General features: G+C 54.7%; 2 protein-coding genes across 17 annotated transcripts in view; one reads left to right on the forward strand and one right to left on the reverse strand.

The window, feature by feature from the left end:
• The first annotated feature begins 1,127 nt into the window (after positions 1-1,127).
• On the forward strand, positions 1,128-5,498 carry Ccdc74b (coiled-coil domain containing 74B). 4 transcript variants are annotated; one of them, XM_034515498.2, is made up of 8 exons: positions 1,133-1,427; positions 2,202-2,246; positions 2,677-2,736; positions 3,531-3,696; positions 4,478-4,661; positions 4,743-4,822; positions 4,897-4,953; positions 5,129-5,498. In XM_034515498.2, the coding sequence occupies exons 1-8, from the start codon at positions 1,169-1,171 to the stop codon at positions 5,370-5,372; spliced, it is 1,095 nt and encodes a 364-aa protein (XP_034371389.1). In that variant the 5' UTR covers positions 1,133-1,168; the 3' UTR covers positions 5,373-5,498. The 4 variants fall into 4 exon arrangements, with proteins under 4 accessions (XP_076798703.1, XP_076798702.1, XP_076798701.1 ...); XM_076942588.1 differs by lacking the exon at positions 4,478-4,661 and having other exon boundaries at positions 1,128-1,427; positions 5,129-5,269; XM_076942587.1 differs by lacking the exon at positions 4,478-4,661 and having other exon boundaries at positions 1,131-1,427; positions 5,158-5,498.
• Positions 5,499-5,928: 430 nt separating this feature from the next.
• Med15 (mediator complex subunit 15) overlaps positions 5,929-13,262 on the reverse strand; it is a 70,615-nt gene continuing 63,281 nt past the window's right edge. For 5 of the 13 annotated variants that reach the window (XM_076942583.1, XM_076942582.1, XM_034515060.2 and 2 more), the window contains 9 exons: positions 10,286-10,413; positions 10,053-10,180; positions 9,753-9,887; positions 9,620-9,683; positions 8,641-8,707; positions 8,150-8,310; positions 7,907-8,073; positions 7,388-7,486; positions 5,929-6,955 (listed from right to left, as the gene is read on the reverse strand). In XM_076942583.1, the coding sequence (XP_076798698.1) occupies positions 6,819-6,955; positions 7,388-7,486; positions 7,907-8,073; positions 8,150-8,310; positions 8,641-8,707; positions 9,620-9,683; positions 9,753-9,887; positions 10,053-10,180; positions 10,286-10,413 (1,086 nt within the window). In that variant the 3' untranslated portion in view covers positions 5,929-6,818. The other 8 variants (XM_076942579.1, XM_076942576.1, XM_076942581.1 and 5 more) reach the window with 5 other exon arrangements.

Below are 13,262 nucleotides of genomic sequence, written 5' to 3' on the forward strand. Positions count from 1 at the left end.
AAATTATGTCTCAAATAAATAAGTAATAAATAAAATAATCTGCCATGTCATAAGTAAGTAAATTGGCCTAGTTTTCAAGTGGGTAAGAGATGAGCCAGCAGTTAAGAGAGCTTCCTGCTCTCCCAGAGAACCTAAGTTTGGTTCCCAGCACACAACTGCCTGTAACTCCAGCTCCGGGGCTCAGTGCCCACACATGCACACCCACAGTATACACTCATACAGGTACACATAAATGAACAAAACAAACCTAAACCCCAGCAAGCTAGGACTTTCTTGTCAGATCCTGCTGGCTGGGTTCTCTAGGCAAAAGCAAGCACTTCCTTCAAAGACCCCTCCTGGGCTTTTGTTTTCTTGACTGTTTTGTTTTCTCTAACTGTTCTGGAACTATGTAGATCAGACTGACCTCAAACTCTTGAAGATCTGCCTGCCTCTGTCTCCAAGTACTGGGATTTAAGAAGTGCACTGGCCAGCTCTTGTGTGTGTTCAGACAGTTTCCTCTCCCCCTTTCTATTTATACCCACAAAGATGTTATGAGTGTTGGAAGGTTTTTGAAGCTATTACTATGTATCCAAAAATTTGAACTATTAAAATCAAAGCCTAAGACTCACTTTAAAAGCCAGTGCTTTGACATCCCGGTTTTACACAATGAATTCCAAACTAGCTTGTGCTATAGAGTGAGACCCGAGTTCAAAAGTACAAGCGGGGGTGATGGCTCAGAAGGTAAAGTGGTTTCTGCCTAAGCAGGAGGACCTAAATTCGGGTCTCTAGCACCCACATGAGAAGTGGGGAGGGAAGGCACACACCTGGGATCTTAGCTCTGGAAGCCAGGGAGATGCGAAGATCCTGGAGCTCACAGCCCAGCCCAGCTTGTGGCTACAAGACGAAACCTCTTCTCAAAAGCTATGAGGTGGGGAGCGAGACCCGACGTCGAGCGCTGGTCTCCGTTCACACACGCACAGGGACGCACACACCGCACACAGAGCACTGTAATTAGAACTACGGTTCCGACGGGTTCGTGAGTTAGGCGCCTTGGTTTCTGCCGAACGCGGCCACAGGCTCCGCCCCGCGGCGCGGCGCGCCCCGCCCACCCTGCTCTCTGGCGCGCCCGTTCCCACGGCGACCGGGTGCCAGGCTCCAGCAGCCAGTACTGAGCCGCGGCGACGCCTTCATGAGCGGGGCCGGGCTGGCGGCCGGGGCGCGGCCCCTCAGCTCCGCGGCCCCAGGCTCCCGGGGTGCGGCCCGCCTACGCCCGCGCCCTCCCGCCAGCCTGCAGCACGCGGGGACGCAGCCGCCTCCGCTCGGGCTCAGCGAGGCACAGAAGCGGATCCTGGACCTGGAAAAGAGCCTGCAGTTCCTACAGCAGCAGCACTCGGAGACGCTAGTCAAACTCCACGAGGAGATCGAGCACCTGAAGCGGGAGAACAAGGGTGAGCCTCTGGGTGCTGGCCCAGCATTTACAACCTGAAGGTCACGGCCATCAACTCTGAACAGTCTCCAGGTGCGGGGAGCACTGTGCACTCTGTGCAGGGTAGGGTGTGGTCCAGCTCGTTATTTAAAACCGTTGCCGAAGTTAAACAGCACAACAAATTCCAGTGAATGGTCACCAACTAAGCACATCCAGATTTTAGGGATTGCCAGGATGCTGTTTCACATCCCTTAAAGCCGGAGCACCCCTTTATGCTCCCCACCCCCAAAGCTTGGCCTACCCAGAACTTCAGGCTACCCTAAGACATACTGTGGTCTTCACATCTACATCTCAGCTAGGGTTCCTCTGCTTCCTCCCACTCCATGCCTGTGCCTCGGTTTTTCCCTCTTTCTGGTGCTGTCTTTACCTGGACTGCCAATGACTCTCTCACTGGGCATCTTACTACATTAGGACGCTGTTTGCTTGAGGCTCACCCCACGTCCGACTGGCCAGGCCCATGTCACACCCCATTTACCATTGCCAGGGGCTCCTGGAAGGCTAGCCATCCTGTGTCACTTCAGCAGCCTGCAGCCCTGCCCCTGCCTGGCCTAGTGGATGGGCACCTTGCAGGTGTTGGGGATGACAGGGATCAGCTAGACGCATTTCTGGTCTGAGATGCCTGAGGTAAAGACTGGGGTGGAAAAAGCTGGTGGGACCCATGGGAAGAACAGGCCGCACGTGTGCTCTGAGTGGCTTTAGTTTTGAAGTATGATAAGGAGTATTTGCTTGCTTTCAGATCTCCACTACAAGCTAATCATGAATGAGAAGCCTCAGAAAAAAGGTAGGACTCAGTTCTTGCAGGAAGTTATCACTCATGCCTATCTGGCAGCACCGAGCCCTGCATGCTAACCCAGAAGGGATCAGTTCTGGGCACTTGGACTGCTGGCACTTTCCTCAGCCACAGCTGGCTGGCTTGCTCTCAACACCAAAGGCATGAGGTCTGTGTAGTAGGGACAGTGAGGAGGGTGCGCACCCTCCATGGAGCAGAGCTCCTGAGATAGGAGTGGCCTGGGCAGCCCCATCCCCTGGGAGGCTGATGGCCGCTGTGGTGCCTGTCTCTGGGTCCCCAGCCCTGTACCACTGATTCCTTACACTTGAGTGAGGTGTTTCTTAGCATACTCCCTGTGTGGAACACAGCCCTGCTTGAGCACGGAGTGCCAGGTAGCAGGCAGAAGCCGGTTCTCAGGCTGAGCCCTGCATCTTCCCCACAGGCAGCACCTCCACTTGGAGCCTTCACTCTGGCAAGTCTGCCTCCAATTCCACAACGTCCGGTGAGCCAGGGCCCAGGCTGGGCAGTCAGCGGGAGGGGGCCGAGAGCTGAAAACTCTCTCTCGAAAAGGGGGTGGCCCTGATATCCTATGTACAGAAACAACCAAGAAGGAGACTGGGCCAGGAGTCCTTGAGGGGACGCTCTACAAGCAAGACAAGGCCTGGCTGTCAGTGTAGCGCAGCCAGATGATGTAGCAGGCCCACCCAGGTAGGGTAGTGAGTGAGTAGCTGAGCCGTTTAACAAAGGAACTCAAGTACCTTCCAAGTCTTCTCCCCATTTTTCTCCTGGGAGGAGGGTATGTGCTCCACCAAAGGCCCCACGCCCTACCCATGACATCTCCGGGACAAACACGCCCTACCCATGACATCTCCGGGACAAACACGCCCTACCCATGACATCTCCGGGACAAACACGCCCTACCCATGACATCTCAGGGACAAACACGCCCTACCCATGACATCTCAGGGACAGACTTGTCCCCCACCAGCTCCTATGGGAGGGCACACAACTTCACTAGCAGCAGCCCCAGCTGACCAGCAGGCCAGATGCCAGGCCCCTAGTTTGTTCTGCCCCAAATGGAAGGCAGCAGCCCCCACTGTGGCTTTTCTGGCCCAGGCAGCCGGTGCCGGCACAGGCTTCACTCCACTTGCTTCTCTGCAGCCCTCCTGAGAGTGCTCAGTACAGCAGAGGGAACTGATACAGGGTCAGGGCCTCTTGGGGACATTGGTTGATTCTAGAGAATGGGTCTGTGGCTCCCAAGGCCTTTAGTGATAGCTCTGTTGGTGTGCCCTGCAGCCAACTCTCAAGGCAAGACCAGGCCCCAGCCCAGCTCCTTCAAGAAACAAGAGCTGAAGTCTGACGCCCTCCAAAAGACAGACCTGGAAGAGCAGTCACTCAGCAGTGCTGCCCTGTCCCACAGCAGCAAGCTGGACAGAGTCCCTGGGGCTCAGGGACAGGCCAAGTAAGGCCTGCTTGCACCTGAGGACCAGGCCTGCACCCTGAGGGCCCCAAGCTTACCCTTAATAGGTTTCCACCCTGGGACCAGCAGCCTACCTTATTTCCATCTTGATGGACCTGACTCCATTATGATGAAAATGGGGTTCAGGGAGCTGCCAGGTTGCTGTCCATATGCTGGGTACTACTTTGCTCTCTCTCCTGGGAGTCCTGCAGAGACCCCTGGCTAACCTCACCTACAGGGGACCAGCGGAAACCCCTAAGTTACTGTTTTCTTAGAGAAGAGACCGAGACACAAAGTGACTTGGTCTTCTGTTTGCTTGGCAGAGGGCTGGAGGGGCGACCAGGGTCTCAGCTTAGGATGCGGTCCTGGCGGGCTTGGAGCTTCCTCCTGAGGCTTTTAGCCTCAGCAAGTCACCTGCCTTTAAAACCCAAACCAAGACCAGAGCTGAATTCCTGGGCTGCCTGTGTCTCATCAGTCTGTCTGTGGGAGGCACGGGCTTCCTCAGAAGTAACCAGACAGGCTCACACTCTGCAGTCCCAGTTCCGAGAACTTCTCTGGGCAACAAACAAGCTGGATGGGGTTGCCTGGCAGCTAGCTGGTTGCTTCTTCAACATAGAGGGCAGAGACAGAGCCAGGCTACAGCTGGCTCCAGAGCACCCTGGCTAGTGGGCAATGGAAACGGGCCTCTTCCACACTGGCAGGCATGGGTGCTGCCCCAGGGAGGTGGTGGGTGGGTGATTAGACCACTCCCACAGTTTGCCTCTGGGCTGCTGTAATGTTTCAGAGACGAGGATGCAGAGGCCTCTAATTCAGGGGCCACGTTGGTGGGGGGCAGCCATGGTCGGCAAGGGACAGGGATGGCCCGCTTAATGAGCCTGCCCCCGCACCTGCGCAAGCCTACCACAGTGCAGCAGTGTGAGGTGATCATCCGTCAGCTGTGGAATGCCAACCTCCTGCAGGCCCAGGAGGTGAGGCCCTGGGCAGGCACATGACCCTGAATGCCTGTGGCACAGGACACTGTACCCACCCCGTCTCTCCCTGCCTTTCAGCTACGGCACCTCAAGTCACTCCTGGAAGGGAAGCAGAGGCCCAAAGCTGCAGCTGAGGAAGCTGGGCTGGGCTCTCCAAAGTGAGTGCCCTGTGTCCAGCGCCCTGCCCCAGCCCAGAGGGGGTGTGGGCCTCACAGCTAACTTCCTTTCTCAGGGACCAGGACTCCATGCAGTTCCCCAAGGTCACCGCCAAGAGCCTTAGTAAGAAGTGGTGAGTCCCAGGCACAGGGAATGGGTGTCGACACAGCTTGGTGCTACAGGAGGAGCGAGGGACAGGAGGAGAGGGTGCTCAGAGAAAAAGCCAGGCAGGGCCTGCTCCCAGCCCAGCCATTGGTGCAGGGCACTGTTGAGGCAGCTGGCAGACACTATCTTGTCCTCCACCCTAGCCTAATTCTGAGCCCAATGCCTGCTGCAGAGCGTGGCATCCTGCCTGCGTTGAAACAGAGCCTGAAAAACAACTTTGCTGAGCGGCAGAAAAGGCTGCAAGTGGTGCAGAGTCGCCGCCTGCACCGCTCTGTGCTGCTGAGCCGGCGCCCTGGAGCCCGGCCATCCTCTCTTGATAGCGGCTCACATCAACCCTATCTTGCAGCCACACGCAATTCCAAGACAGACAGAACCCACGACAGATAAAAGCACTTGCTCTCAGAAAGGAGACTATTTTCTCTATTTTACTATTCCTGCATTTATGCAAAGGCACATAATAGAATGTTACTGTCCCTTCTACCTGTAGACTGAAAATAAAAATTGTTTCTCCAAGTCCTTTTTCACGGATATCAGATGTCTCCTAAGCCAAGCGTCCCTGCTACTCTGGAAGTGCCCTATCTAGGCAGCCAAGGCTGGTGGATCCTAGGAGTGGTGTGCACCAGCTATTCTAAATGGCATTCTGGGGCCAGCTGGCCTGAGGGCTGCCTTCTACTAGGCACATGGGCACCCAATGCTACTGACAACAGTCATGCTGGACTGAACTGCTTGAGGCCTCACAGGATGACAACTGAGAGACCTGCCGTCCACAGCTGTGCACCCCTGGAAGGTCAGTCTGTGCCTACTCCTCTGGCAGCACAGGTCTCACACCACTGCCCACTTCTCAGTAGTCAGACCAGGCCTGGGCAGGAATCATGTTGTGATGTCAGAGAGGGGATCAAGTCCAACGTTCCCAGATGGACAGGGGGACATGCAAACAGGTAGATGCAGGAAACTCCTGACAAACACAGGAATAATAAATTTATTATAAGAATCATATGACAGAGTAGTGCACATATAAAAAGGGGAACTTATTTTCACCAGAGTGCTACCCACTGCCACCCAGTAGGCAAGTGCCATCTGGCAGCATTCTGAAGGAAACTTTCCCCCACTCTTGGTGGTGTACAGAGAATAAGAGAATATGGTCTTGAGGCTGGTGGGTCCCAATGACAGTATCTGGCTAGCTGCCTGTGTCTCATAGTACTGACGCCCCCTGCCCCAGCTGGTTCTCCTCCTCACATGATTGGGAAGAGGCCCACACAGTGGAGGTTCTGCTGGAGGCAGAGATGCCTTATCACCCTTTCTTCCAAACTGAAATCTGTGCCCTAGATTCCTCCGTATTCCTGTGATGTGTTCACATGCCTTAGGAGGTACAGCCTGAACCCCAGTGTGACTGGAGAACTGTATACAGAGTGAGGGTTCCCTATGCCCTCCGCATTCTCCAGATATGAGGACAATGCATTGTAACACAGAGATGCTCTGATGGGACCCTGAGTTCTCATGCTGCTGAGTGGACATGGAAGCCCAGAAAGGCTGTAGGAAGAAGCATGGCCTTAGGAAGGGGGTGGGGCTGATCTCTAGAAAAAACGAACCAACAAAACAAAAACAGTGGAAAATCTTCCGGGGAACATCCCAGGCCCTCATGCAGCCAGTTCCACAGCTGCCCGGTCAGTAGTGCACAAGAATGGGGAAACAGCTGGCAGGTCCCCAAGAAAGGAGAAAGCAGGAAAGCTAACCTAACCCAGGCCCTCTAAGAAGCCAACACCTAGTAATGTCTGGTAAGCGGTGTGAGATCTTCAGCCGGAAGGGCTGCTGCTGTCCGGAAGTTCAAGTTTGCTAGGCAGCTGAGAGGCAGGCCTGCCGGATGCTCTGGGCCCAGGTGTTGAGCAGGGCTGTGACCGAGTGCTTGTCAGGGAGCTGCAGCAGCCTTGAGGTCATGCACCGGTGCACTGACTGCAGAAAGGGGTTGGCATCTGCAACACAGCAGCAACTGTGAGTGCCAAGCCTGGCAAAGCAGCAGCCGCCAGGGCTGGCTCTTGGAGAACTTCTGGGAAGGCACACCACTGCTTCGTGTCCTGCACTCTACAGTGGTGAGATCTTCTAGTCAAACTTTTCAGTTAAGAGCTGGGATTTCTATGGGGTCTAGGGCCCCAGATGGGCTCTGCTATGTGACAGCAGAACCCAGGTACTGTTCCCGCCTAACAGACTATCACACAGACAGACCTACATGAGTTCCTGCTGGTGGCCCTGGGACACGTTGTAGACCTTCAGAGGAATGTCATGAACTTGACTGCCCTCCCCCACTTGACAGGTGTCCTGGAGCAGTTGTAGGCAAAGGGCAGAGGACACAGTGGCTCTTCTATCTGTCCACTGGGTCCCTGGATGGCTTCTCTAGGCTCACCTACCATATTGCCACTGACGGTCGATCCACATTGGGCTCTGGGCAGGGTAGTCAGCAGGCACACTGAGCTCCAATGGCGGCACACTAGGGAGGTCCTTGTCATCTGTGACACAAAAACTGCTCACGTGACCTGACTGACAGCCTGGCAAGCACCAACACAACCCTGCCCGCCTCACCCCTGCTCTCTACACTCTATAGCATTCCAGTGAAGCCTGCTACAGACCTAGAGGCTTCTCATGTCCTCAGGCTTCCAAAGGCAGGAAACACCTTGTGCAGACAGGATGCTGCCAATGGTTGCCCCAGGACCATGGTTACTTTTGTGGAGAAAGATAGATAAATGTACAGGGTCAGGGACTGGGGGATCTGGGGAGTTGGGGGAGGGATACCCCATGGAATGACAAGTGAGGGAGAGCAGCAGTGAGCAGGCCATGTGAGCATAGGACAAGCTGTGAGCGTGCAGGCCCTGGTGACGGGCCTCCAGCATGGATGGCAAACTGCCCTACCCCCAACCCTGGCCACTCACCCAGCTTGCAGATCAGGTGGACAGTACCGTTGTTGCTGCAGTGAGAAGGGTCCAAGTTCACCAGGAATTTGGGATCCAGCCTTGCCACTTCACCTTGCAGCACATTGGGTATGCTCTGCCGGTCATCCTCCTCAAACCTGCGCTTCCGGGAACACACCACTGGGGACCTGGAGGGAGGGAACCAAGTGATTACACAGCCTCTGGGCTGCTGGTTCTCACTAGACTCAACCTGAGTGTACATACGTGATAGGTGGGCCATGGATGGCCATCATGGCTGGCACAAACGTGCGGTACAGGGAATGGTTGAAGACAGGTGAACGGATGTTAGCCAGGACTGCATCTAGGAGTGGTTGGCACAGGTCCTGCTGTTTGGTTGGAAGAACTGGGGGTGGTGGAGGTGTGGGCTAGAGACAAAACAGAACAGGGTCAGTGGTATGAGCTCAAGGCCTCATCTGTTCTGAGGAGTCTTCCAAGGCTCAGGTCTTTCTTAGTGCTCATGCTCCCGAGGCTTCGCCTACAGCCTCCACCCTGACAGTGCACACACTGGCGGCTGGTTTGGAATGGATTCCCAGCCTTGCAGCCTCTCTCCTGAACACGACTGCAGATGCAGGGGATAAGGTGGGGTGCAGAGTGACTTCTCCCCTCCACATCCCCCTGGCTAGACTTGGTCAGGCCCTGCCTTTAGCAGTGCTAACAACTCCTTCCAACAGGGTGGGTCCTTGGCCTCCACTCACCACTGCCATGTCATTCTTGAGCTTCTCCAGGGCAATCTCACACTTCTGCAGGGTCTTCAGGGGACACCTAAAGGGAAGCCACATGAGCTGACATTCTGCTGGAGGGACAGGGTAGGTAACTCTTGTCCCGACCACCATCCTGGTAGCTTTTTGGGCCTTAGACACTGAAACCATCCCAAGAATCCCAGCTACCTCACCACCTTCTTTCAGAACAGCCCGGCCCCAGCAGGCGTCATTCTCATCAGGACCAGCTCTCAACACATCTTGGCCCTGTGCCTCTAAGGATCTAACCTCTGGAGGCCTGGAAGACTGAGCAGCTGTAGCAGGCCCACTCTGCAGTGGCCACTAGACATCTGGGAGGACTTTCCTGAAGGACAGCAGAACCTAAGGTGTGCTGAGCTGTGACACTCGGCAGGTGTGGAGACACACCCATGTACAGCCCCGAACACCAGTGTTAGCAGCATCTTATGGCTGGTGGGTAGGAGTTGGAAGCCTGGCAGCTCACTGTCATCCGGGAGCTTCTCACAGGCTCCATTTGGGTTCATCTATACAACTAGTGCACACAGCTACAGCTGGGCCTAGAGCCCACGGGGTGAGTGAGACAAAGCTGTCTGCCAAAGGCCAGTGGGTAGTCAGGAAGAGTCCAGGGCAGACTCGGCTAACCTGTCATGTGCAGCTGAAGGGATGAGACACTACAAGCTAGCACCTAGCATTGTGACCCAGGAGCCAGGCTATGACAACCACAGGTCAAAGTGTGAGGACCACAAATCCTTGAACAGGGTTGAAAGGTGGGTTCTGGAAAGGTGTAGGCAGGGTGGAAGTTTCTGCGTACACCTTACTTGTAAAGTCATCTGAGCCTCAAGCACGGTCACAGAGAGCTGCTGGACCTTTTGTTAGACCCACACCGTCACCATGTCTTGGGGACCCTCTGAGTGCTGTGGCACGACAGCCCTGCCCAAGGCCCTGGGCCAGTGCTCACCGCTTAGAGGGATCAGTGAGAATGTCCAGTAGACTCTTCATCTTACTTAAGTCCTTTTTTCTGTCTGGGAAAGAAAGGGACACTAAGAACAGGCCCTGGGCATCCGGCCCCACCCTGCTCTTGGCCAGCCTACCTTCGTTCTTGTCAATTTTGTTGATCATGCGTCGCAGGGGCTCAATGTACTTGGACAACTGCTTCAGCTTGTCCAGGTACTGCTGTTCCTCAGCATGGCTGGAGCCAGCTGGGCTCATGACGGAGCTGGGGTTCACTATAGGGGACAGGGTGGGTAAGATGGATGGCTACAAACTGTGGGGCAGGTGTCACAAGAGGTCTGAAGGTTCCACTGAGCCCTTCACACAATCTGAGCCCTTGGGAGGAGAAAGGGGATTTAGGCACCTTGTGAAGCTGTCCACCCAGCCCAGGCCCAACTTACCAGGGGTGTTTAAAGGTCCAGGGGAAGGGACGCTGAAGTTCTGTGGGGTGCGTGCTGTCACTGGGCTCTGAGAGGGCTGTGGTGAGGGGCTAGGCAGGAAGCTGCTGGGAGATGGGGCAGGGCCGGAGCTGCAGCCAAGTGAACAAAGCAGGTATGAGGCCAGAACACGATGCCAGCCCTGAGGCCAAATGGGGTAAAGGAGGCTGGGGAAACCATGCATCCCAGCAGCCTACCTGACATTGGAGTTGGGCTGTGACCCAGGTTGTGGGGATGGCTGTGGGGGAGGGGGCATTGACTGTGGGGTCTGCACCTGCTGGCCTGGTGACGGTGAGGATAGCATGGTGAGGCTGCTCTGGCTGACCTGGAAGTGGAAAGACTTAGCCAGCTTCATGCTGCACACACCTTCACAAACCCCACTGCTCAGACCTCCCATCTTATCCACCCCGACTTCCTTCACCCAGGCACACGCCTCATCTCTGGATACACACAACACATGGCATCCAAGGGGCCAGAAGAAAGGCCAGGTGGGCAGCCTGGCTCCTTGGTGGGGGCCCACAGGATTTCAGGTTTCTGGGCTGGTATAGATATGGTAATGGTCTGCTTCTCAAGCACTGGTGTGTAAGGAGGGTCGGTAAAGCCCCCCCCCACCTCGATAGCCCAGTCTTCCTCTATGCCTTCATCGGTCTCCCAGGAGGACAGCTCTAAGGTCAAAGTGGCTGTGGCATGTGCAGGCTGCTGCCTCACCTGATCCTAATTGGGGCAAGGTGCCCAAGGAGCCACACGCACATCCATGAGTGGCACTGCACCAACTCCACAGCACCCGTCTAGTCTGGCAGAGCTGACTTGAAGGGGTGAATGACTGCTATCAAAGACCCCTGGACTCAGAGCACCTACAGCTTCAGAGGCTTGGCGCCGTCACAGAGCCGGCGATGGCCCCCTGCTGTCAGTGTACTTCAGACCACAGCTAGCAACTCCAGGGCTGACATCACAGAACCAAGCAAAGGGGCAGGGTGTGTGCACAGGGTGTGTACACTCCCAGCCTTCATCAAAGAAGGGTATGACTGAGCTCTAGACAGAGAAGACAGGTGCCTGTTGGTATCTTGCCATCCTGGGACACCCTAGAGGCCATACCAACTCCAAAGGTTCCTAAGTATCCAAGGTAGCCCCCCGTTCTACCCGAGTCAATCACTGTGTACCAAGCAACCCCTTCAGCCTGCCTTTCATGGCTCAGCAGCCTGCCAGTTCTGCAGAGCAAGTCACTCAGGTGCCTCTTCCAGGGGACCAGGCGCTGGTGCCATGTGGGGACACACCTCCACATCTTCCCACACCATTTCTGAGTAGGCTCTTAGCTTCTCAAATTGAGAACAGGTGCAGATTCAACAAGGAAAAGGACACCTGCCCTCTCCACCTGCTCAACCCCACACTGGCCAGGCCACGGAAGACATGTGGCTTGCCACAGTGGCCTGCTTGGCCATTCAGAACACAGAATAACTTCACAGACCCACCTGGAGCAGCCCACGCCCACCTCTACTTCCAGCTCCAGAGGACCCAATGCCACCTGCTGGTTTCTATAGACACTGCCCTACACACACACACACACACACACACACACACACACACACACACACACACACACAAATAGTTTAAATAAAAGGTGGATTGGACAATGCCAGATCTGCCCGTGGGAAGGAGCCTGAGTTCAAGCTCTGCCTGTGGCGTGGTCATGCCAGCCTCTCTTCTTAGCAGACTGATTTTTTAGTCATCCTGAATGAAGGCGCTCAGGATGGGTTGGATGAACACATGTGCAGGTCTCTCCTATCCACACCCAGCAGCACACTTTTAGTCCTGGGATGCACTCATGATACCAGGGCAGGCACATGTTACACACAATATAAAACCTGCTTGGATTCATCCTGTGTCCCAAAGTTCCAGTACCATACGGTTCCATGCAGACTACGGATGGTACCAATAAAGGTTGGGTCTAAGCCCTGTCCTGTTGGCCAGGCCTTCCCTACAGTGGGTTCTTGCCACTTATACGTTCCCAAGAAGCCCTGGAACCCCTTCTCTTTGTCTGTCCCAACTGCCTACCTGTACCTAGTACTGGTTGCAGAAGCTTTCCCTGGCAGCTGTTCCTTGGCTATAGTTTAAGACTCAGGTCTACATTAGGCACCCAGAGGTCCACAGGGCCATACAGTAGGAAGACATGTCACAGTTCATGTTCTACTTTAACACCCATACTTGAGCACAGGACATGGGCTTTGATACCATCTGTTCTTGTTGAGGACATAGCAGAGGTCAAAGCAGCTGTCCAAGAAATGCTACAGTGGTCTAAGACAAAAGAGCAATAACCAGTGGAACATGGGAGACAGAGAAGCCTGGGATATATGGAACATGGACCCAGGCAAAGGGTCATGTTGTTGGGGACAAGAGAGTCTCTCTCTTATAGGGAAGTCTGGACTCCAGTGTCATGATTCTTTTCCCTTAACAGTCTAGAAACTTCTTCTTCAAGGTCTCTGGAGTCCAGACTACATGCAATCTATTTATACAAGAGGCCCATCCAGACCCATCTTAAAAAGCATGTGCCCCAGCAAACCTCACCAGCATTTCACTAGGTCTGGGACTTCCAGAAGAAGACCCAGTATATAGGTCTGTCTGAATTCTTTGGCTATCCCAGGACAGGTCAGCTGGCATGCCCTATAGGACAGGGGCAGTGGAAAGATTTAGAACAGTAAGAACAAACCAAGGCGAGGCACCTTTCACCTCTATGATCAGGAACGCCAGGTCCTAGAAGAACCTTCTAGGAACCAGTGCGAGGCTGCTCAAGTCCTAGGCACCACAGATACTCCTGGTATAAGGAAGCAGCCCAAAGACTATCTCTACAGAGAAGTGACCTAGCAAGAGCAGGGTGTGGGGAAGAACCAGAGTGGGAGGGGAGTTGCTGGCTCCTGGAGCTTCTGCTGTTGGGGAAGGAGACTCTTACAGGGAGGCTGTGCTCTCAGACCACATCCTATGGCCACATCCATGGGCACATCACAGCTGCTATCAAATGCCAGAGTGGTTCACCTCAGGGGAAGAGCTTCTGATAGAACCCTTGTGTCTTAGTCAGGGTTTCTATTCCTGCACAAACATCATGATTAAGAAGCAAGTTGGGGAGGAAAGGGTTTATTCAGCTTATACTTTCCACATTCCTGTTGTTCATCACCAAAGGAA

Source organism: Arvicanthis niloticus, chromosome 12 (assembly GCF_011762505.2).
Source record: "Arvicanthis niloticus isolate mArvNil1 chromosome 12, mArvNil1.pat.X, whole genome shotgun sequence".
NCBI lineage: Eukaryota > Metazoa > Chordata > Mammalia > Rodentia > Muridae > Arvicanthis > Arvicanthis niloticus.